The 25,005-nt window shown below is 38.3% G+C and overlaps 1 protein-coding gene across 8 annotated transcripts in view; it reads left to right on the top strand.

Moving 5' to 3' along the window:
- Nucleotides 1-25,005, top strand: part of LOC134679052 (potassium voltage-gated channel protein Shaker) — a 188,028-nt gene that overhangs the window by 51,231 nt on the left and 111,792 nt on the right. Inside the window, exon 1 of one of the 8 annotated variants that reach the window (XM_063537874.1) lies at nucleotides 22,735-22,870. The exons of the other annotated variants lie outside the window; for them this stretch is intronic. Coding sequence (XP_063393944.1) covers nucleotides 22,842-22,870 — 29 coding nt within the window. The 5' untranslated portion in view covers nucleotides 22,735-22,841. Of the gene's footprint in view, nucleotides 1-22,734; nucleotides 22,871-25,005 lie in introns of those variants that run through there. 8 annotated transcript variants of the gene reach the window in all.

The following is a 25,005-nucleotide window of genomic DNA, read 5'->3' on the forward strand; positions in this document are numbered from 1 at the left end:
GGAAATAAGGTAGAATAATAAATTATTTGCGTAAATAATACTTGATGCTAAAACTCAAGGTCCGATTTAAACGTAGGCCATGTTCATTATAATAATTATATGCAGTTTTAATGCACTTAATTGAGATCTTTAATACAACATAAAAGTTGTGCATCTAGTCTTTGATTGTATGAAGCAGTATACGCACGATCATGCTTGTACTGCAACAAAATTATACCTAGGTATTTGGTATCTATGTCCCCCAACATCGAACGGGTTTCATTTCATTTCATTTCATTCATTTATTTCAATATAAACTTACAGTTTAGCACCAAAACGTTTACATGAGACTTACGACTATTATATTACATTATTATTACATTATATGTTATACCTATATCTAAGAAAGAAAAATAAATAAAGAAACAATGTCAGCTAAATGATAAATTGAATAAACATTATAGATTAAAATTAAATATTTGCATCAATAAAAAATATGTCAGGTCATTGCCAATAATAATCAAAATTGAGACACTAAAATTAGACCAATCGAATTACAATAAGACAATAAAAAAACAATAAAAATAAATTAATCACATAAAAATACTATTTAAGCTTTGGAGACACTTTCTGCAAAATTCACCAACATGATCTGCGAAAACATCAACGTCATGACCCTCAGTAGCCATCACATTAAAAAGGGCCAGTGCCCGGGGCGTAGGCGCGTTGTCAGCCTGGCGGGTGCGCGCGCGCAGCCACGCGAACAGGCGGTAGCGGCGCCGCGGCGGCAGCGCGTTCACGGCGTCCGACACCGTCCGCTGTACTGGCACATGCAGGCCCATTCGTGCCAGTACGGAAGAATTGTTCACTCTGTTGTGTACAACTCCATGGTAATGTACCAACAAAAGTAGTTTTCGTCTCAGTTCTAGAGAGTGGAGACCTACCATCCCTGAGACAAAACGAGAGGGGTATAGATAGGGGTAATAGCCGTAGGACCTGTTGTACAGATATCTTGCGAACTTTTTTTGTAGCTTTTCGATCATGACAATGTACTTGCACTCGCAGGGATCCCACGCTATCGCACCGAATTCGAGTTTGCTACGGACATATGCGTTGTACAATATTACCGCTATTCTCACATTTCTAAATTGAGAACTCATCCTAATAATAAAGCCTAGGGTTTTAGAGGCACTTTTACATGTGTCACTGATGTGCTGTCGGAAATTAAGATGAGTATCCATGGTTAACCCCAGATCGCGAATTCCACCTACTCGTTCTAACTGAACGCCTTGGAGACTATAGGTGTAATGGATGGGTGACCTAGCCCTAGAGTACGTCATAACCTTGCACTTGTTTATATTAAAGTGCAAATTGTTAATGACGCTCCACTCAGCCACGGCATCAATATCACTCTGTAACCTATCGCAATCGGTCCCACACCTCACTTCCAGGCAAAGCTTTAGGTCATCCGCGTACAAAAGGCAGACGGCATAACTTAGGACTTTAGGTAAATCATCAACCATTATCAGAAATTGAGTTGGCCCCAGTGTGCTACCTTGGCTCACGCCTGATAGCGTATAGTATGGCTTCGACTGACATCCTGCAAGTTTCACGTATTGACTGCGGTTATGGAGATAATCAGCGAAAAAGTGGAGGAGTTTAGGTGCGAACCCTAACTTTGCAAATTTTTGCAGCAATACATCGTTATCAACCAAGTCGAAGGCTTTCTGAAAATCAAAGTATGCTACATCAACTTGGTTGCGACGATCCATTGCCGCAGCAGCATAATCGACAAAACAGACCTGATTTGTGGTCGTAGACCTACCACTACGAAATCCATGTTGGGCTTCGTCGAGATTTAAGCCTATTTGTTGATTGATGCGAGAAGCTATCACGGTTTCAAATATTTTCCCAAAAACGGACATCACAGCTATAGGCCTGTACTGTGTTATATCTGACTCCGCTTTGCCCTTTGGGACAGGGGTGACACATGAGACCTTCCAGCATGAGGGATATTTAGCACGCTGCAAGGCCAAATTAAATATGTGTAGCAGTGGTTTCTCTAAGAATGTCACGCAGTCTTTGGCCAGGTATGGTGGAATGCCATCAGGTCCCGGAGCCGAGTGCGGTTTAAGGCTGCGAACTGCCCGCCTTATATCCGATGCACTCACATTATCAATAGCCACACGCGACGCATCAACACCATAGCTCCCCGCTGCTGCCTCTGCATCCAACCGCGGTATTTTGCGCTGGAACACAGAGCTGAAATACTCAGCAAACGCATCAGCGGCCGCCTGACCCGTAACAGTCCGATCCTTGTAGCAATATTCGCAACATTTACATTTATCTTTGCGTTTACTCTTGACAAAATTCCAGAACTTTGCTGGTTCCTCGCTGATATCACGTTCAATGTTACGAATATATTCCGTTTCATGTCCAATTCTTTCACTGTCCAGGCTATCAGGCTTTGGAACGGTCTCCCACTCTGTATCAGACAAGCGCAGACCAAATTCACATTCAAGCGCATGCTGCGCAAACATTTCCTTGACAAACTTTCTTCTTCGTCAACTTAATGATTCACACAAGGTATATAATTATGTATATTATGTATGTAAGTCTATTTGTATTAAGTATATGTGTAAGTTTATCAACATAGTTTATATTCATATAGAGTCTTGTTTACAAATTCATTTACTTTAAAGACACTGCACCTACTTAATCTTTCTGGTTTGACCCATTGGTTGACTGGTAGAGAATGCCTTAAGGCATTAAGTCCGCCATTTGTACCTTCATGTATTGTGCAATAAAGATTAAAATAAATAAAATAAATAAATATCTATGTAGACATAGATTATTAAGATTATACAATAGTTAACAATTTAAATATTCGCTATTTCAAAAACATTCTGGGCTTTAAATTGTATTGTTGATAATACGCAATTGTAAATGGAAAATCCAGTCACATGTCAGACACTAAATACCTACTGATACCTTTTTTACTTAAACTTTTTTTTTCTTTCGAGCTAGTAAATATCGGGGTTAAACTCTGCTAAAGCCCCTGTAAAGTGTGTGTGTGAGTGTAAAATGTGTACTATTCATAAGAATCGCCATCGCCAGCTTGCTCTTTAGTACTCTTCACACGAGACCGCGAAGGCTGAATAAAGTCGCCGTTTGCATTCAACGTGCTGCTTCTTTTTCTTAGCAGAACTTCGTATTGATCTTGTTTAATGATGAACCCTTATAGTAGTTTATGTGACTACATAATGCCTAAATACTGTACATGCAGTACAGTTACATACATACAATGTTTATCTAGACACATATTACAAGCTCTCTATGATATATTCAATAACTACCTCATGCTATTGCTATACGACTGACATTGCAGCATTGTTGCTCTGTCGCGGATATTGGGTGCTATATATATGTAGTTTATGAACAACAAAACAAACTTATTCAATACTAACTAATAAAAAGTTAATCTGAACGTCAAATGGCGATAAAAGAATAAAAATATCACTTAACATATGTCATGCAACCGTAGTTTTTAGGGTTAAGTACCTACCCAAAGGGTAAACCGGGACCCTATTACTAAGACTCTGCTGTCCGTCCGTCCGTCTGTCACCAGGCTGTATCTCACGAACCGTGATAGCTAGACAGTTGAAATTTTCACTGATGATGTATTTCTGTTGCCGCTATAACAACAAATACTAAAAATAGAATAAAATAAAGATTTAAGTAGGGCTCCCATACAACAAACGTGATTTTTGACCGAAGTTAAGCAACGTCGGGCGGGGTCAGTACTTGGATGGGTGACCGTTTTTTTTTTGCCTTGTTTTGCATTATAGTACGGAACCCTTCGTGCGCGAATCCGACTCGCACTTACCCGGTTTTTTGGATTAGCAAATACCTAGCCTAAAATTAAAAGTCGCAAACTTCCTCCGGGAGGAGTTAAGAGGTATGGGATTTCAGTCGACGACTAATGTATAGAGTTGCCACATGTGTGCGCTCGTGAGGGTTAGAACATAATTTTGGCAATGTGATCAAATTGGCACAGGACCGGGACAAGTGGCGTACTCGGAGAGAGGCCCTATGCTCAGCAGTGGGCGATAAAATGCTGAGATGATGATGATGCACGGTCTGGTCTGGTCTGGTGGTGACATGATATTCCATGGTCCTAGTTATCAAAAATAGCCCAGTAAATATCGGCCTGTAGTCTTAGGCAATGTACAAATACGATCTGTTTTGAAGCTTCACGGTTTATGCCGTACGGATGGCAAAAGGCCAGATGATCTTACATGAAGTCCTTGGCAGAAGAGGAGACCGTGCCTGTTATGTAAAGTTACGTGTACGTTGTGTCAGAACTGTTTGACCAGCCCCATCTTAATATTTAAAAACAGAAAATTACTCAGATGTTTATATTGTAAGTACATTATATAACATATTTAAGTATATCAGTACCCTCTCTTTGCTCTGGTACCAATGATAACTAGATCAACAAAGCCTGTCGAAAACTTTATGATTTGTTAGTTGGTTACGAAATAACCTACCTATATGAACGATTATAAATTACAGGCAATTGAATTTATATGAATATACTAGACACGTATATGAATTATACAACTCAATTTCAAGATTATTAAAGTATATGTATAGGTACCTAGTTTTTTTAACATCTGGTTATTTATTTAATAGTTATTTGTTTTACAAGGGGGCAAAGTTGTTGCTTAACCGCTCGTGCTAATATTGATACCCGAGCAAGCGAAAGATTCCAAAATGGAATCTTGAGCGTTGCGAGGGTTTCAATGCACGACGGTTAAACAAAATTTGCCCCCGAGTGAAACACAAAATTTTTCGCCACACCAACCCGAAGCAAATATTAAATGTAAAATTTCAAATAAAATCAAACCAATTCAAATCCAAATGAATGTAATTAAATATTTATCATCCAAAATCATCATTTAAAATTCATTTCAACCAGCAAACATAACAAAACAACTCAAAATTTGCATTAGATTACTTAGCCTCATATGTGAATAAAATGCAACTTTGCTATCAGTTTTTGAAGTGCAAAGTAAGCCTTTCCGAGCTGGTGTGGTGAAAACTAAATTAAAACTTTAAACACTAAATGAATATTCCCAATTGGTGTGTAATATTAAACTTAAACAATCTCTTACTTTCACATCGTTAACACTAGGGCGTGCTCTAAACAGGTACGGTAATTAATAAAAAAAACTTACTAATTACTAAACTTATCATAAATTCCCAGTTTCTGTCAAACCGGGACAACAAAACCGAAATACCGGGAGCAAAGCGTAGTTCAAACTAATAACACAGGTGCTTTGTAAAATGAAGAGGCTAATAATCAAATAAAGCGGTAAATAGTATGCGGCATGCTCTTTTGAAAGCCGTAACATCGGATGTGGTATGTTGAGCACACCGTTAGTTAATATCCACTCATTCCGGAGTTACCCGCGGGACCGGAGCCTCTTCCGTCGCTGGCAACGCGCCAACAACATCTTTTTTTAATACCATACAGTTTGCTTCTGTAATCACCTATCCCACTGACGACGTGTTGGGCCTTGTTACATTTCTGATCATCTACATAACGTAAAACGATTTGCATAGCATAATATTATGTACCTATCTAAGAGACAAGTTGTGGTCAGCAAATAAATTCTCCAAGCACAGTCAGTTAACCCTACCAGAATGAACTGAATATGAATGAACTGAAAATAAGACATGTTTTCCTATTTGTTTTTTCTTTTCATCTTCTTTCATCAACTTTATTCTTTTAAGGTTTTAAGTCTATTTTATACGTGATTTTGCATTTGCTCTTGATAAAAAATGGGTAAAAATTTAATATAAAAACTAGAATTTTGCGTTAACCTGGTCTTTATACGAACATATCGCCAAACGTGAAATGCGTATCGTTGAGGAGTTGCGTTCAGCAGGTGTGATAATGATGAAAAACGAGTAGGTAGTAGATTGTTAACCAAGGGATGAAAATCACCCATTCCTCTCGGCGCGCTCGAACGCAGTTCTTTCCATAAAGGTGAACACTTTTTTTGTTACTTTATCTTAAGAAACCCAGACAAGTTGTATGTATGCTATATGCAATAATATGCATATCATTAGAAGACGACATACCTAAAATTTTCTAGGGCAAATAAAGGCCTACATTATTTAAAAAATTCATTTTATATTAGCAGGTTTGCTATTTTGGCACTGCAGGTCAAACCGCTCGATATGACGGATTGCATTGGGAATAAAAGTGGACGGAATGAGCTGTTAGGATCACTTTTCGCTTAGTTATGCACTACCCCCTTATTCATAAACGCGCTACAATCGTTTGTATTTATCTGTCATTTTGATATATGCATAATATAAGATAGGGATACTAGGGATAGAACATAATTTAACTAAATCAGGTCCGTAAGTTTTATGAAATAGGGGGTTAAACTACGGACCCTTTAACATAAAGGAATTTCCAACTGGCCAATATCAGACAGTATGCCCAATACCCAGGCGTATAAGTAATACGTGGGCGAAATAAATAACACACTATATAATAACACAGTATTGCATGTTACACAGTTTAATTTTACGTGGCGTCTTAAATATACTAGATATTAGTATTACTGTGTTGACGTATTCTGATTGTAAACAGGTTATGAATTCGATCTGGATATGATATGTTAGTGTCAAAAGTGATATTTCTGGATCAGAATACGCCTCCTCTAGTGCTTGTATCTTAAATAGGAAACTATTTTAAAAACACTAAAAGGGTGGAGATATAAATATATATTTAATCAGTTCAGTATGAAATGAACATAGTTACACATAGATTTTTTAATATTTTTAATCATGTTATTTAATTATCATGCGTCTTGCCCGCGCCATCACATGTACGGACAAGTACATTGACATTAGATAAATGTCATTCTGTTATCAGTGTATGTACGTTCGAATTGGCCTGCCTATCGGCGATCGGCGTTGTAAATTCTGAAACACTCACTTAACGTGCCGATTTGCTAACTTTTACACCGCGGGTAAGAGCGGGTACAATAGAGACAGCCTACTACCAACTACTACTTAACTCTACTTAACGATTCGTGAGGATCATTGGCTTATCCAAATGAAAATGTCGGATAAATTCTGAACAGCTCAGTACTCATTTCAGATGTCTCATTTTAAGATTCTTTAAGTATTTTATTTAGTACAATCCATATTATATTTAGTAGTCTACATTAAGGGAATTTACTCTACATAAACAGGATAAAAAGCAAGTTCAGTACACGTGTAAATAATACTTTTAGTGACAGCTCATAAGCTAGACATTACCGCACACAATGCTCATCACATATTCCAGTAAGTAGGAAGCCCATGATAGAAGTAGGATTAGATAGGATGTTCTTCAGCAATAATCTAATTTAGAAGATTCCAATAGCTTATAAATTTAAAAACAGGTAGCTTTTATGTAATGCTCTTTACATCATATTTCGTACGTAGGTAAGTACTTATATCAATCAATCTAACGTGGCGTATCCGGCAATCGCGACTCCATCAACAGTTCTAGTCCAGATTGTGAAACGATCTTGTCCAGTCGAGTATGAGTTTTCGTGTAGAAGAGTTTAGGTCGCGTCTTTCTTGAATGTCGCTTAGTATTCCAGCCGCTGCTGCTTTAACTGATCTATTGTCTTGTGCACACTAGAACGCCATTCCGATCTTTGTAGCGCAATGTCCTCCGAGCATCAGTCAGTCGCAATACTGCAAGCAATAAACCCGATGAAGCGTTACAGAACGTCTTTATGTCGTACCTAGTACTGTAGACTACTCCCCTGCTTCCGCTTTCCACAAGAGAACTCTGAATAGAACACTGTTTTGGGCAATCTCTTGTTGTCCATACGTCTCAGTTGATGCTTCATGATCAGCGCTTCAAAACATCTTGACGCGACGTAAAGGGGCCAGAGTTTCTCCAGACGATAACAGCCTGTCAGTCGTTCGGAACTGTCACCTTTTGCGTTTAACTGGCAGGCTGATATCGTCTGGCAAACTGGTAATCTGTGGAACAACGTAGACAAGACAGACAACGTAGGTGGAAGGTGTCTAGATTTAAAATATCTGCTTTATAACTGCGCCACGTTTTTGAAGCATAAAGCAGAGTTGGTATAATGAATTGATTATGGCTTTTTAGACCATAATTTTAGATGAAAACTTCAAATCATGCGACCTCCAAACACGTAACCGCATCCGTGTAGGTTTAAAAAGACGCAGCGGTGGGAAAAGTAATGGCATTTGCCCTAGGTCAAGATATGGTGGCAGCGTTATTTACTCACGGGAATGAGTGAAGCGTATATGGTATTTCCTTTGAGAATGCAATGCTAATGTATTGGATTCCATTTCAACTTATTCGCAATGAAATAACATGTCTGCCGGTTGCAGCCGTTATTATCGGTGCATTTTTGCAATAGTGTGCTACGTACTATTTATACATGCAGGTATTTACTAGGAGAAGCACTAAAAGGGTAAAGTGGCTCAGGTATTAAATTTGTCCTCACCAAAAATTAAAAAGAAACAGGGAAAAGGTGTGATTGTTTATACGATGGTGAACGATCAATTAACATGTAAGTACTCAGTCTCTTCTTGGCCCAGTGGTTGACTGGTAGAGAATGCCTTATGGCATTAAGTCCGCCATTTGTACTTATAATTTTATGTGCAATAAAGTTTAAATAAATAAATAATACTTACTAGGGAATGCAAATCGGTTGTTTTATGTATGGAAATAATCGGTTTTTAACCGAAACCGCGGTTATTTCCATACAAAAAATAACCGATTTGCATTCCTTAGTACTTACCTACTACATATTTATGTGTAGGGTTAGTTCTGCTCGCGTCTCATGAATCGTTAATATTGCTACACAAGTACAAAAATAAAATTACCACTATTAAATTATTACAGATTTAATTAAAATAATTGGATTAAACAATGTACATCATTTACAATGTAAATTCTTTTGTCAAAAGAATTCCAAGTGTTAAACGCCGCCGTTCATACTTGTTGCGCCATCTGTTGAGCGGCGAGCGAAACCGGCAGGCACGAGAGGCCCTTCGCTGTTTCATCATATCCGGATACTTAGCCTAGATATGAGCCGCGCCGCCGCCGCCGACAAAATTTTCGCGCCGCCGCCGCCGACGCTGCGCTATCGGCGTAGCATCGGCTTGACCTTGTTAGATGCTACTACTTTCAGAATCAGATAATATATATTTTGTCTAGTTTAGATCTTTAACTGCGCCACTCTGAATAGTTTATAGGCATTCAAAAGGTATTTTAGGTTCATATAACTCAAAAATATCGATGGTATTTAAAACTTTTCTGTCTGGTAAATTTTCGCTCAAGGCCACCGACCCCATCTTGCAGATTTCAGCCGTCAGCCTAGCTCACACTTTGCGTTCTATTCTAAGCTGTCTGCTTGCCTGCCCCTCGGCCTATGGCATCGTTTTTTGACATCGGTTTTATTGAGTCGATATTGGTTATGACACTGACTGAGCTCGATTTTCCTCGCTCTGGCTCTTTTATTGACTGTCGACAAGACGTTTCCCTGATATAGTCTATAAGCTATTTTTGACTTAGCACAAAAGACTGGATAAAAGGTCTCACCGAGATTAAGACCGTCTCTGATGCCTTGGCTTTGCTGCTTATCTACATCTTTATTATGCGATATGAAACTTTTTTCATGCAAGTATTCGAATTATCCTTGAAATTAAAAAATGCACTTAGTTTGTAGCGTGATTATGGCAAAAAAACATGTCATTTCGGTAAAATTTTGATTTGAATTGCTTTTGTATAAGTCAAAAGTGTTTCAAGGCCACGCCGCCGATTCGCCGCCGCCGCCGACCGATTTTGACCGGCGCGCCGCCGCCGGCAAAATGCCTATCGGCGCTCATATCTAACTTAGCCCCACTACAGGTCTATGTTCCTTATTTTCAGTAGCTAAAGTTTTCTTTAGTTCGGGAACTAGCCACCTTTTTATCTCACTGCACTTGATGGAAGCTCTCTGAATTCTGAGGCAAATGTGCAAGTAGGTAATTGTCCATCAGCAGTACAGTTAATTTACATTTCACACAACCTATTCGGAAAAGAGCTTTTTCCTCCCTGCTAGGAGGGGTCAAAGTAGCACTTTTCTCTTCTAGCACACAATTTTTACATTTTTTGCACATTCTTTTTTTAACTTGAATAATCTGTTTAAGCATCAGATTGTGTCAACACTACGATTTTTTTATTTTCCTCATAGTTGATGTGAAAAGCAGTATGTGTCACACGGTATCAAAATAATTTCGTCTTCGGCGTTAACACTTGAATCCCTCATTACGCTCAGGATTCTACTTTAGAATCCCTCACTACGTTCAGGATTCAATGTACGCCCTTGACGGAAAGGGGACGGCCGCTTCTCCATACAAAACAAACATATATAGTCCCCATTTTCTTCTCTGAGTATTGGCATTATGGAAAATATTTTTTCATCTCTCCTGTTCGGAAAGTTTACCTTTCATAGGCAGATAACCGGGTGGAAAATTGCATTTCCCACCCTAGGGTGGAAAGTAATTTTTTTTTTAATTTTTACTTCGAGCAACGGCTAACAGCAATATATGCCATATTATAAGCTCTCATATCAGCTTCCGCATGGCTGAAATTGGCGCCGTTTACATTTTCAAGTGATTCGAGTGACTTAAAGTTATGTGGTTTACCTATAAATCTGTTCATAATTTGTTCTAAAGAATTATACTTACCAATAATAAACCTACATTTCTCGTGTTTAACTTTCCTCATAGTCGAAATGAAAAGTAGAGTGTTTAACTCGGGTAAAAGTAACCATCTCACCCTCGAACTATCGGCGCTCTCTCTTCGTTCGAGCGCCAAAATATCTGGGGTGAAATGGTTCACTTTCCACCCTTGGTTAACAATCTACTATTACTTAATTTGATGTACTATATTATTTATATCAAATAGATTAGAAGGCACTACAGCGGGAGTTGTGGAAATCAGGGGGAGAGGCCTTTGCCCGTCAGTGGGACACTACAATAGGCTAAAAAAAATAGATTACTTTTTGCGATTTTGTGTTTATTGTAAAAATTAGAAGCGAAAAATAGATTGCATGCAATTTTTTTAATAATATGTAGGGGCATAACTGTGGTTGATATACTTACAACAAATTGTGGTAGGTACCTATAATAAAATATTTTACTTCTCATTGCGCATATTCTGAGGCGCAATGCGGCTCAATATTATTTGTTCTTGCGGCAGGCGAGCCAACGTAAGGATGTGTGTATCCTGCGTGACAAAAGATGACCAAATTCGCATATGACACACTTTTTTCCTTATATTTATAGTATTTATACCTATTATTATACAATTATTTGAATGTTTATAATTGTGCTTCAAGCTGCGGTCTGAAAACTTACATAGCACTGCCAAATCAAAAGTCGCTCCACTTCTTCTATTTGATTTCCTCCACTTTGCGCGAGCCCGTTTACGCTCATAAATATCTGCTTTCACGAAATCAAGTCATCGCTTCTTTGGTCTGCCTTGGGGTCGGCGGCCGTCAAGGGCTAGATTAAGACTAGATAGACTAGATCAGCGGTTCTCAAACTTTTTTGGTGAGGGAACCCTTTCGGCAGGCGAAATATTTGACGGAACCCCAAATTAAAAATTTTGCGGATACCTAGGGTTCCGCGGAACACACTTTGAGAATGGCTGGACTAGATAATGTTTCCTACGCTGGCCTATTTAATTTTATCTTCGGCATCCAAATAATATTTGTATCAAATCAGAATAGCTACAATTTTATTATTTTTATACATGTAAATGGCTTTCGACAGACTAATATCGTAATATCATACATTGCTTAATGGTTTTAGGTCAGAATATAATTACACATGAAGTAAAATTCGCTAAAACATTTTTCTACTCGTCGATTGTAATGGTTGATCTAAAACATTGTATACTAAACTGTAACCGCATACTTTTCACTATATATCTTCCTGACTCAACTATATATTCATCATAAGCAAACGCTTCTTTAAGGGGCCCACTGATTAACAGTCTGCGGACGGTATCGGCCTGTCAGTTAGAACAAAATTTTGACAGTTCCGAACAACTGACAGGCCGATACCTTCCGGCGGACTGTTAATCAGTGGGCCCCTTTAGTCAACTAATTTGACCAATCACGTGTCGCCGCGGTCAGGGGACAAAACCCAACGATAGAACAAATTAATTATTTAGGTTGTAGGTATAGTAGAAACAATTGCTTAAAGATAAGAAACGCGCATGTGACACACTTAAAATAGCAATATCTATATCCATTTTTTTTATATTTAGCAAGGAGCAAGTGCCAGGGCCTCATGAGTTACGAGAAGGTGTCATTGACCGACCGGTCGCATACTTTCCCGCACTAGTAGGTACGGCATTACGGCAATAAGCATTATCCGAGCCTATGTCGAACATTTAAAGGGCCATATGACATATGTACTGTAAAAGGGCCATTAGTATATTCGTCAGGTGACAAGCAAAAGTTACTAAGTACTATCAAAAAATTTAAGTAACAATGCACATTGATATGTAGATGACGTGTTCTGCATTTTAAAGGGCAACGCCGACACAGTGGAGGATTTCGTCGGCCATTTAAACTCCATCGACACAAAGGTAAAGTTTACATTTGAAATGGAGTGCGATAGATCCTTACCCTTTCTGGATGTGAAGTTAAGAGTGAAACCAGATGGAACCCTGGCACACTCCGTGTACAGAAAGCCCACACATACTGACAGGTACCTACAAGCATCTTCCCACCATCATCCAAAGCATCTACAATCCGTGGTCACATCTCTGGTTAACAGAGCACGAGACTTATGTGACACAGAACACATAGATAATGAGTTAGCCCATGTTCTGGAAGTGCTGAAGAAAAATGGGTACTTGCAGAAAATCCCACGCACGACTAGGAAAAACCGGGCAAGTGCGAGTCGGACTCGCGCACGAAGGGTTCCGTACCATAATGCAAAAAAAAACAACAAAAAAAAGCAAAAAGAAAACGGTCACCCATCCAAGTACTGACCCCTCCCGACGTTGCTTAACTTTGGTCAAAAATCACGTTTGTTGTATGGGAGCCCCATTTAAATCTTTATTTTATTCTGTTTTTAGTATTTGTTGTTATAGCGGCAACAGAAATACATCATCTGTGAAAATTTCAACTGTCTAGCTATCACGGTTCGTGAGATACAGCCTGGTGACAGACGGACGGACGGACGGACGGACGGACAGCGAAGTCTTAGTAATAGGGTCCCGTTTTACCCTTTGGGTACGGAACCCTAAAAAGAAAGACATCCGGAGGTTAGTAGGCAACCGGCCTTTTTGCCGCATGTGAAAGGGATAACGGACAAAGTTGGATCAGTACTGACGAAATTCTCCATTAAGACTGTATACACGCCGTTATCTAAAGTAGCAAGTCTTTTACGCAGCCCAAAGGATGTCATTCCGTACCAGAATCCAGGTGTCTACAAGATAGAATGCAGTTGTGGAAGTGCGTATTATTGGCCAAACTAAGCGCAGCGTTCAAGAGAGGGTGAAGGAACACATAGCAGCTGTTAAAAATCGCCATATAAACAAATCCGCAATAGCTGAGCACTTGCTGACAACAGGAACGAATCACTGGATTGAGCTACGTAAACCCATAGTCCTCTCCAACGAGCGACACTATTATCCGCGGATCGTGAGAGAGGCGATTGACATTAAAAAACACCCTAAAAACTTCAATCGAGAGGACGGGTACAAATTATCGTCTACTTGGAGGCCAGTGATTCAAATGTTGAAACCAGCGGATATATCTTCGGACCAGTGTACGGATACTGTGAGTGTTGCGTGTCGTGCCGTGGACAATAAACATTAAACATTAACGAGTAGCTGCAATTTCTTTGTATACCCCGAACATTTTTATAAACTAATTTCGGGTAGTTTTGTGGTGTTTTATTAATATCTCCGTTTTCTTGTGTCTTTCCGTGACCACAGCTGGTGCAACTCAGCTGAAACATCGGAATTAAAGGTAAAAACAATGAAATTATATCGCGGTAGACCCCTTTGTGTAATTAAATATGTGTACCCACTATGCTCTCCATTGTTATGACTATTGTATAAAATACTATTTTGAGACCGCAAACGTCCCATTTACAAGTTCAAAATTATGAATTTATAATTTTCTAATCATTCCGTACAAGACGCGAGGCGTATTAGAGGCGATTAGAAAATCCCATCCGAAGTATACATATAAATATTCTTTTCATACTTACCTACCTGTGAAAGTAATATTATATCAAATTCATCTTGTTCACCACAATCAAAATAGATAAAATGGTAGCGATATTTCAGAAACTATATAAGACATTGCCCTTTACGTTCAATGTAGCATGTGTCTATCAAAAGCTGATTTTCTCAGAAATTGTAAAGGGGCTCACTCATGGTACGATTCATCTTCACAATCCGTCGCTACAGACCGATCAAAATGACGGATTGATAGTGTATGTTAATACCTATCGTTATCGAATTACTTAATCGAAGACGATATCGGAAATCGTAACAAAAATCCGTACAAATATCGTAACGATTAATCGACATTGTATGGCTCTTTGCGATCATAAAAAATCTTCAAGGTCACCGGGGACGCTAGGAGGACTGGGGGGCTACCGCGAAAACCGAAATTCGCAAATTGCGGGGATCTTTCTCTTTTACTCCAATGAAGGCGTAATAAGTGTGACAGAGAAAAATGCCCGCAATTTGCGAACTTCGATTTTCGCGGTTATAGCCCTGGCTCGTTACTCGCCCAACGCATCGGCATAGCCATCCAAAGGGGGAACGCAGCCAGCCTTATGGGAACCCTTCCACAGGGATCGGACCTGGGTGATTTAGCCTAATATAATATCATATTGGGCTAGGTCACCCATGTTGTTTTTTTTTTGGTATTAGTTTTAGTTTTGTAGGTAGTTTTAATTTTAGGTTACTCTATGTAACTATGTTTATAGGGGTCAAATCTTGCAATTTGAATTTGACCCAGTGTCGGTTTCCGATGAAGATGAAAATGTGTATATGTACATATGTAAGTCTGGCGACAATGCAAGATTATGGTACCATCATCGAGCTAATCTGATGATGAAGATAGGAGGACAGGAAAACGACGTGTTTGGGGTTTTAGAATGGTCTCGATGAGTATTTAGTTGCCTGTGGAAAGAAAAGTACCTACAGTCAGCGATAAAAGTACTACATTCCTAGATCGCGCATCGATTGCTCCGGGTATGAGCGCTGCATCCCTCGATCGCGCATCGAAAGTAACGACTAATTCTGCCGTGTATTGATTGGCATTTTCGAAACGTCACGATTCTCGTCAGATTGATCGAAGCGATTAATCGTACCGTGAGTGAACCCCTTAAGTTGACCTCACTGTGCAGTGTGCGCTCTATTTTTTTAACTGTTACTATTATGCACTTACGCAATAATACTTTTTGTTGCACTGAGTAAAGAAAAGACTAATGGCTCGATTCGGGAAATGAAATAGATATTCACTAGATATGAAATAGTAAATATATGTGACGTTCCACGGAAAAAGGTACCTTATGGCGGCTGGCGCCGCGATTCGGGGAATGAATTACACATTCACTAGATATGAAATAGTAAAGTTATATTATCTTTACTATATCGTATCTAGTTAATCTCTAATTCATTTTCCGAATCGCACTGTAGGTAATTGTCGTTAGTAAAAATGAATAGTCGCATATTATCGACTTTTTGGAAAATGGTCACGAAAACTGTTTAATACCTTGACACTTACGTTAATTAAATTACGAGAAATACCGACATCTCATAGAATATGTTGTGTAGGATGATCACGCATGCGCCCGCCGCGCGCGCCGGCCGCTGGCACCCGCCAGTAAACAAATACTGCCAGCGCGCTTCGCACGCGCCCCGCCCGCTCTCCCACTTTCCCGCGGAAACCCGCCGGCCTATCACTATGGATCTAACAGTGTTACTAAAATGCGTGTTCCTTGTGCTTATAAAATAATATTTCTCTAAAACAATGCCTGCGTTCAGTCTCAGTCCACGCAAGGTACACAAAACTTGTTTCGTTATTATTTTAATTAAAGTTTAGTAAAACAATAGAAACAAACACCCTGGACAGTTCTAGAAATAAAGGTTTTATATGAAATACTTACTAGGCAATTGTTAAGCACAAAAAGAACGCGCATGTTGCTCCTGGAGCAAAGGGCGGTGCATTGCTTGCATCTCGTTATATTACAGTAGTTTAGGTATGAACCACAGGCCAAAGCACATAAACTCACGCAGCCTTTGATTTGCCTCGTCTTATATACCATTATCTACAAATATTGCAATTCACTAATAAAAAAAGTTAGTCCCCATAACTATAAGATCGATTAGGATAAAATTATTGTGTGGATATAACTTTTACTTAAACAGAAAGTTAAAACAAATCCCAGTCAGACAGATCACTTAAGGTGTGTTTCTGGACCCCGATGCTGATTCTAATTTCTTGTTCAGAAACTGTTATGGACATGATATGTCTGGTCTGATATCAATTGTGAAGTTTCTAGTGAAATTCAAATAGTCTGGCAAGTCCATTAGTCAGTAGAAAAAGTAGGAAAATTTTAAAACTGTGGTCATGAACGTTATTCTCCCATAGTCTCGCGCCGTTGTCTATTGTTTTTAAACCTCCGTACCTCTAAAAGAAAAATCAGAATCCTTATAGGATCACTTTGTTGTCCGCCCGTCTGTCTGCCAAGACCCGTTATCTCGGGAACAAAACATTTTTGTTTCAGTGTATATAGTTCTCGAAATTTGATTTCATGACGGACCATCGCCCACTCTTAACTGTATATCGGTGGACCTTATGCCTTTTGTAATAGGGTCCACCGATGTACATATAGGAGTGTTGTAATTTGTACAACCATTAAAATTTACCATGTTCATAGGTATTTATTCGGGTATTAAAACGGTTGAAGTGGGTTCATAAACAGGATTCAAATGAGATTAAACACAAACTCGTTAAACTATAAACTGCCTCCACTTTCATGTATAGCATACATGTTATGCATAAGTAAGTGCCTTCTAAAGCATAAAAATAATATGCTTTACAGTACCAAGACGATCTCCCAGCAACAAATATAAAGTACTTTGAAACGATCACGATACTAATAATTTTTCAAGACCTTAGAAGTAAAATAAATACCTACTCGTTGCCTGGAGCGCGAGATTTGGCATTCATTATGGCATCTCTCCAAGTTATTAGACTAATTAGGTAGGTACTAGTGCACAGCAAGGTTTACCATTTGGCTTCCATTGCCTATGAATGAATCTTTGACGTTGGGTAAGGCTGCGTGTCATCTCCATTCATATTTTTTGCGGGTAGGTACCTAGTAGACCAAACATTACAGGAATTTTATAACCAATGGAAACTACAATTAATAAATTCAAAGCTGGTTGGGTTAACTAACACTAGCATTATATTGTTCATGTTATATGATTTTATGACAGCATTTATCAGTCTCCGCGACATTAAGGCTATCCCAACGGGCTCATACTAATTGCGTTATTTTGGTTACTGTTCCTTCAAAATCAACGCTGTCATTTTAAGACAGATTGAAAATATCTGGTTCTTACTTTAGGTTAGTATATCATTACACTGAAACAATCTCAATAACCCTCTTGAACATAAGAGTTTCTCATGATCGCTTACTAAAATGATACAGTGAACTGAGGAGTTGACTGGCGGGTCGCCATTCAGTCTGGCTCGACGGCGCCGCTTAGTCTCCATCTCTTATTTGGTTTTGTTAGTCGAGTCAGAATCATCCGCAATGGATCGATGTTTGCGTAAAACTATAGGTAAAGCACCAGAAGAATGTCCGTACCATTACGCAAAAAACGGCAAAAAACCACGTTTGTTGTATGGGAGCCCCACTTAAATATTTATTTTATTTTGTTTTTAGCATTTATTGTTATAGCTGCAACAAAATTACACCATGTTTGAAAATATTTGATATAGCCTGATGACAGACAGACGGACGGACGGACGGACAGATGAACAGCGGAGTCTTAGTAATAGGGTCCCGTTTTTACCCTTTGGGTACGGAACCCTAAAAACACAGAAATACGTCAAACACCACTTAGTATCATGGCACGGCAAGAGGTGGTTTTCAGTGGGGACCTAACGGTGCCGTCACCAAACATCATCGAGCGGCGACACAGCTATTATCAAATGAACAATAAAAAGCTAGTAAAATATAAAACAATGCATGTATGTTTATGTGCGTGTGTTTTTGGAAACATGTTATTGATGTAACTAATATAAGTATATAGTTTCAATAATTATAAGTCACCTACGTGATTTTAACCACCTTTCATGTTCACGGTTTGTAATTTTTATTATTAGGGTTCCATAGGGCGCTAGGCCGGGAAAACACTAGGTTGAAGAAGAAGAAGGGTTCCATAGAAATTGGCAATAACCGAACACCTATAATTTCGTCATGAGCGGCTGTCCATCTAGACAGATACGGCTAGACAGCCGTAATGTCGCAGCCATTTTGCTTGGAGACTGTAAGATATATTTTGCGGACCAAGCATGAAAGGTTAAATTTGTCAAAGCAGTTATGGACATGCTACCACTATCATTTGATATTCTTTTAAACCACATGGTTCAGTTAAACTAACACATTCGTACTACGCGGAGGGAGCTAAAATTAATTACTTTAATGTTATTAATGGGTGGTAACAACGGCTGTACTTCTTAGTTTATCGTCACGCAATATTAGTCTGTGTATATTAAAGGCTCACCAGTTGAGTGCAGCGCATTCGCGCTTCAATTCAAAATAACTATCTTATTAAATTTTATGCGATAAATATTAATTTGCACTACACCAGCACCAGCCGGTAAAGTCTCTGTTGATTTTTCAAAAACTTATGAGGAAGTTGCATTTTAATAAAATGTGGGGCACAGTAATCTAATGCATTAGATTTGTTTCCTTATGTTGGCTGGTACTAGTAGAATTTTGACGTTTAAATGAGGATTTTGACAGAGCAAGTTATATAAATGCCAGACTTTACTATCTGCAAACCATTTTAAATTATTTAAGCGATGGCAGGCCTGACAAACATTGTAGGCCACGTGTTACTGTAGGTAACTGTAGTTCAACGTTTTCAACATAATTCTTCATTGTAGGTTTTAAAGTCTATGAAACCTATCTACTGATAATCTACAGGACACCTAGGATACCTACTGATATTCAATTTCCCCTAGTTATATGATACCCCGGGGATTTCTGTGCGAAAATGCTGTGGAAAAAAAAGAGATACACATACATACACACAGGGCCGGATTAACCCTAAGTCAAAGTAGGCAACTGCCTAGGGGCCCCGCCTCGGCTAGGGGGCCCCGGCGACTCAGCGCGCACCAAATCAAATTTTGTTCCATAGGCTCAAAATTCATGAGTAAATTTTTTATTATTAGGCCCGATGAAGATCGATACCCGGCCTTTTAACACGGTTTCACAATTTGCGATATTGTCAAAAAATTTCGCGCTCGCTACGCTCGCGTTTATTTATAGTTCTTTAAATTGACCCTGTATCTACATGTTAGCTTAACTGGTGAATTAATAGAGGTACCTAGACCAAGAAATTGTTAATTATACGTCATAATTTCGTAGAAGTTTTGACGTTTAAAATTGTCTTCATAGTAATTTATGTAATTTTAATATATGGAAATTCTTTATTATTAGGTTGATTCTAATCATGTGGCTCGGCGTTTGGTCTTATGCTCGGGCAATGGCTGTTCAGCCTCTCAAAATATTGACTATTGAGAAAATCAACTTACTACTAGTGAGCTTAGCTTTTAGCCTCGCTTAAAATTGGCCATTAGAGGTAGATAAGAAAGTGGTGCTGAAGCTCTCATCTTTGGTATTCCACTGGGAATTGGCCTTAAGCCTAAAGGGCTCTCCCCACACTTGACGCGACGCGGAATCGGCAAAAACTGATAGAATAAAGCTTTATGTCCACGCAATAAGAGCGAAAAAGACATCGTTCGATGTCTTTTTCGCTCGCGGAAAAAACGCAAACTTTTATTTCCCTGTACTGAATGTGCTGTGTGCAGAATTGACTGTAGGGGGCCCTGAGCTTAGCACTGCCTAGGGGCCCCGACATGCTTAATCCGGCCCTGCATACACAGACAGCCCTCTACTTCTCTGGAATAAAAAAATGCTTTTTCACTTATTGACAACTGTGCAAATTATACACAAAACACAATAAACCTTTTTCTTTTGACTCATTGCGCACAAATCCTGTTTATCGCCGACATAAACCTTTCGATCCTTTTTGGCTAGTGTTCACAAACTAGCCAAAAACAACAAAAATGCTTTACGTCACGATAGACGGAGCCATACTTACGCCCCTGATAAGATAAAATATAAAGTTAACAGTACAGTCAACGATTTCGATTTATGTACAATTTCGTAGATACAGAAGTAATAAGGTGCCACAGTGACAAGGTACGAAAAGTTACCTTCTGAAATCAAATTTCTTGACCGTACATTAGGTCACGACAAGATATGATGACATTGAATTTCATGCACTTGTGTGTATTATATCTAGAGTACTGGCTTAAGAAAATGAGTAATACATTGCAGAAGTCGATAATAAAAACGATTTACTTGAATTAATTGAATTGAGATTGGTACGTGAAAGACGCTTTGGCTGTGAACTCTGGCGAGGTTTTCTCGGAGGACTACAGTATGGGGTTCTGCTAAGAAAGAGTGTATAGGCTTCTAAAGTGTACGTCCTCTTGTTTCAACTCTATTTAAGAAGATTCTAATTTTTATTTCTGTCATTAAAACTAACCGGTTTGGCTAGAGATGGGTGATGACCAGCAATGTGGAAAGATTTGTGACCGGGGCCGTCAAAGTGGCCGATTCTAATTAAGGTCACGATATAATTATATTGTTTTGATATAACCTTAAAAATGTTTACTTTGATTGGTGCATTCGAAATGCAATAAAAGTTGTGCGTGACTTGCGCACTAATCACCAAGACAATCGACAAGGTTGCAGGTATCAAAACAAGATCAAAGCCAAACCAAATTGTTGAATCAGGATTGGCGCCAACGTTGCCGCGCGGCATCATTACTTTGACTAGGAATTTTCAACAGACGTTACCGCATTTATTCACCGAGTTACATTTTAATGAGGCTTTCGTAGTCGAAATGGTAAAACTAATATCCCGTATATACAGGTTACGTCTTAACTGAGGCGGTTGGTAAGAGTAAATAGTTACTACAGGTATAGTTTTGTAATTAAGTTTAGAAAGCAAAATAGTGGCATAGCACTCCATGTACCTAACTGAATCGGAAATAAATCATCATCTCAATCAATCAAATACATTTATTAAAATCATAATTCCAAAAAAGATGAAAAAATATTTAAAACAAAACCTGGCTTTCCAGAATATGAATGCGGGAGTGTCTTGATCATACGTTTAACTACGAAATATTTTTTTATTTTATATTAAAATATTCCCGGAAACACAAAAAATAGTTCGAAAATATTTCCAGCAAATATTCGTCCTGTCATCTAATACGTAAATATGTGGGTCACAGTCAGACTCAAATCCTTGATTTCGCGGTTTCATGATAATTTCGATCATTTTATGAAACGAGGCAGGACATGAAACAGCCAACTAAAACTAACGCTAAAGCTAAGACCGTAAAAAAATGTAAAATCAGAATCAGTTTGGGCACATGTTTGTTGTAAAATTGCAAAGTAGATACTTTGCAAAAAGGAACTTCTGATAGAATGGTAGTACCTACTCAAACTAAGATCAAGCTCCAGCAAAAGGTATACGGTATACAATTAATAAGAGCAATGAAACCCATTTAGTTAGTGTGCAATATGCTATCCTTATTGTATCCGAGTCCTACTTAATAGCATATTTTTTGCAAAGGCTAACCCCCTTATTCATAAAACTTTACAAGCTTCGATTATTCATTCATGTTTTTAGGGTTCCGTACCTCTAAAGGAAAAAACGGAACCCTTATAGGATCATTCGTGCGTCTGTCTGTCTGTTCGTCTGTCACAGCCTATTTTCTCGGAAACTACTGGAACAATTAAGTTGAAATTTGGTACACATATAGAATAGAATAGAATAGAATGTTTTTATTCGTGACAAAACTTAATAGATAAAACAACAGGTAATACTACCACGGTCACGAAATGTAAATTATGTGACCCAAAGATGGACATTTTTTTTTATAATTTTAAAATACATAGGTTCGAAGTTATTTAATAGCCAAATATGACCACCCCCTCCCCCCCCCGTTTATTTCCGAAACTACTGGGTCTAAAATTGTGAAAAAAATACACATAATAGTTCTTTACCTAAGATGACAGGAAAACCTATTAGAAATGTGACCATGCTAGAGTCGGATTTATGTACGGAACCCTTGAAACGCGAGTCCGTCTCGCACTTGGCCGGTCTTTTTCCCTTTCTTACGAATACACAAGTTCTTAAAAGTCAAAGTACCAGAATAAGAAAACGATTGATAGATAATTGAGGCTTAATTGTAGCGCGTTTATGAATAACGCTATTAATGCTTTAATACCTCTGCAGCCTGAAATATTATTTAATAAGTACTATCGAACACGTTTCTAGGGATCGTAATGTATTTTCACAGCACAAATATTAATTAACAATGTATTGTGTTTACCATGTGATAGTGACAAATCGATAACCTGGATTGCGCCCAAGGGGGCGAAGAACCGCCAGCATGCAGATGATACTGGTGGCTGGTGGCGGGTAAGTAACATCATTATACTTGATTAAATTACGAGTAGGTGCGCAATAAGAAAACCAACTTCTGTAATATCCAAAGCACACGTGTTTTATACGACTTTATCAACACACTTGCGAGAAATAAACAAAACATATATCGGGTAAAGGTACCAGATTAGCAAAGTTTTTCTAATTTTCATGTCAAATTTGGATGATGTTGATATGAAATTATAGATTGATATACTATTCATTGTCTAGCATGAACCACAACACTACCTCAAAGAAGTGCTGTCTCCTGTCATGAAGGGTCATGTGATATGCGCCATTTTTGTGTCACATGGTATTTTGATAAGACTTTAGCAAACTTTAGGTTCAAAAAGGTTTAGGTTCAAATTTCATAATTCAAATGAAAAAGCACGTGGGTTCTATTAGGTACATATATTATTGAACATAGGATTATGACCCTAAAGCAGTTCAGTAAGTTCCACATTAAAGTGACATTCCATTTCCAATTGCAGCTGCAATACTGTTCATTTTCTATGGAAATTGACAATGACAGCGACGCGTTTCCATAGTAAAATGAACAGTATTACAGCTGCAGTTGGAAATGGAATGTCACTCTTACTAGCAAGTGCATTGAAAATTTAAGTACTTATAATTATAACCCATATCTTAGATCAATGTACGCGAGAGTACACAGTCAAGTTACCTACTTGCAAATTACTAGTAGTTTAAGTGACTGCTATATAATGAAAGATAATAAAATACGAGTGTGGGTTTATGAAACGAACGGAATGAGTGTAGTTACCTTTAATCATATTGAGGCTGTCCGAAATGCTTTAAGTTGATCAACATCTGTATAATAAAGGATAATATATTTTTATTAATAAGCTTTAATAAAACAAAACAATATTAAGTACAGCACTTTAAACTCTCGCATTTTGTACACATACATATTTATATTAATATTATACAGAATTAAACCAAAAACGTAAAGCGAATTTTATGTTTCTATTGCAGTATTTTAAGGCAAATTCATTGCAATAACTCTAGAAGCAAACAATTAAACATTATTGATAATAATTTTAAATAGCAAAAACACCAACATTGTGGGCACCCTATTTGACAAGAACTAGGGTCGGTTGCACCAAACTGTTGGTATCGTTAAAGAGTTCTCAAAATTTTAATGTATCGAAAGTTTCATAGTAAAGCGCCGGGGCGCGCCGGCTGACGTTGATCAGTCTGTCAAATGTGATTGATGCAACTGGGGCCAAAATAATGTAATTTGGTAAAACCAAAACTCAACTCTAAACTAAGGGAGGTTCGGTTTGGTTTGCTTGTCACCCTAACTGTGGATTGTTAATGTCAAATTTTGACATTGTACGTATTCGAGAACTTATGATTTTCCCCACATCAACGGGAGATCAACACGATACGTCAAACGTCGCTTGTCGAATAGGGGTCCTGGCCCCTAGTCTGTAGCTTAAAGTACCAATTTTAATTAAACAGGTATTCCGGACCAATAATCGCCATTCCTCTCGCCTGTGCATGAGCTGGAACAGTCCCGATGAAACTGTCCCGGAGATTTTGAACCATGCTACGAATCAGGTTGTGTGTCGGCACTGGTGACTCCGGGTAACGTTCCCGAAATGCTTTTCGTGTTTGCTCTGTAAGTACTGATCGTTCGAGCGTAAAATCAAGTTCAATAAAAGTGTAAAGATACGCAGCCGGCATTTCAAACGCGAATTGATATTATTTTTCCATTTAAGCAATACATTAAATACGTAGCTTAATGTTATGACTTTTGAATTCGTCATTGTTAATTTATTCTTTTTTCAACGTTCTTACCAGCAAATACAAAAAGAATCCATGGTCAATCTTACAGTTTAAGGTAGCAATTAGGGTGATGGCCATGAAACTCAGATGATTTTACTCAGCGTATTAATTAATGTAATTATAAAAGACTAAACAACGTAATACAGATTTTGGCTATTCCTATAGCATTTACATCAATCTTTTAGCTCTATAATGAGTCAAATGAGTACTCTTATCACGCTTGTGTGTTACTTACTTGAGTGGTGACCAATAGATTTATGCCACACGAGTACACACAAACTGATATAACATTATTTTGCATTATTTATTTATTAATTAGCTAA

This window comes from Cydia fagiglandana, chromosome Z (assembly GCF_963556715.1).
Source record: "Cydia fagiglandana chromosome Z, ilCydFagi1.1, whole genome shotgun sequence".
NCBI lineage: Eukaryota > Metazoa > Arthropoda > Insecta > Lepidoptera > Tortricidae > Cydia > Cydia fagiglandana.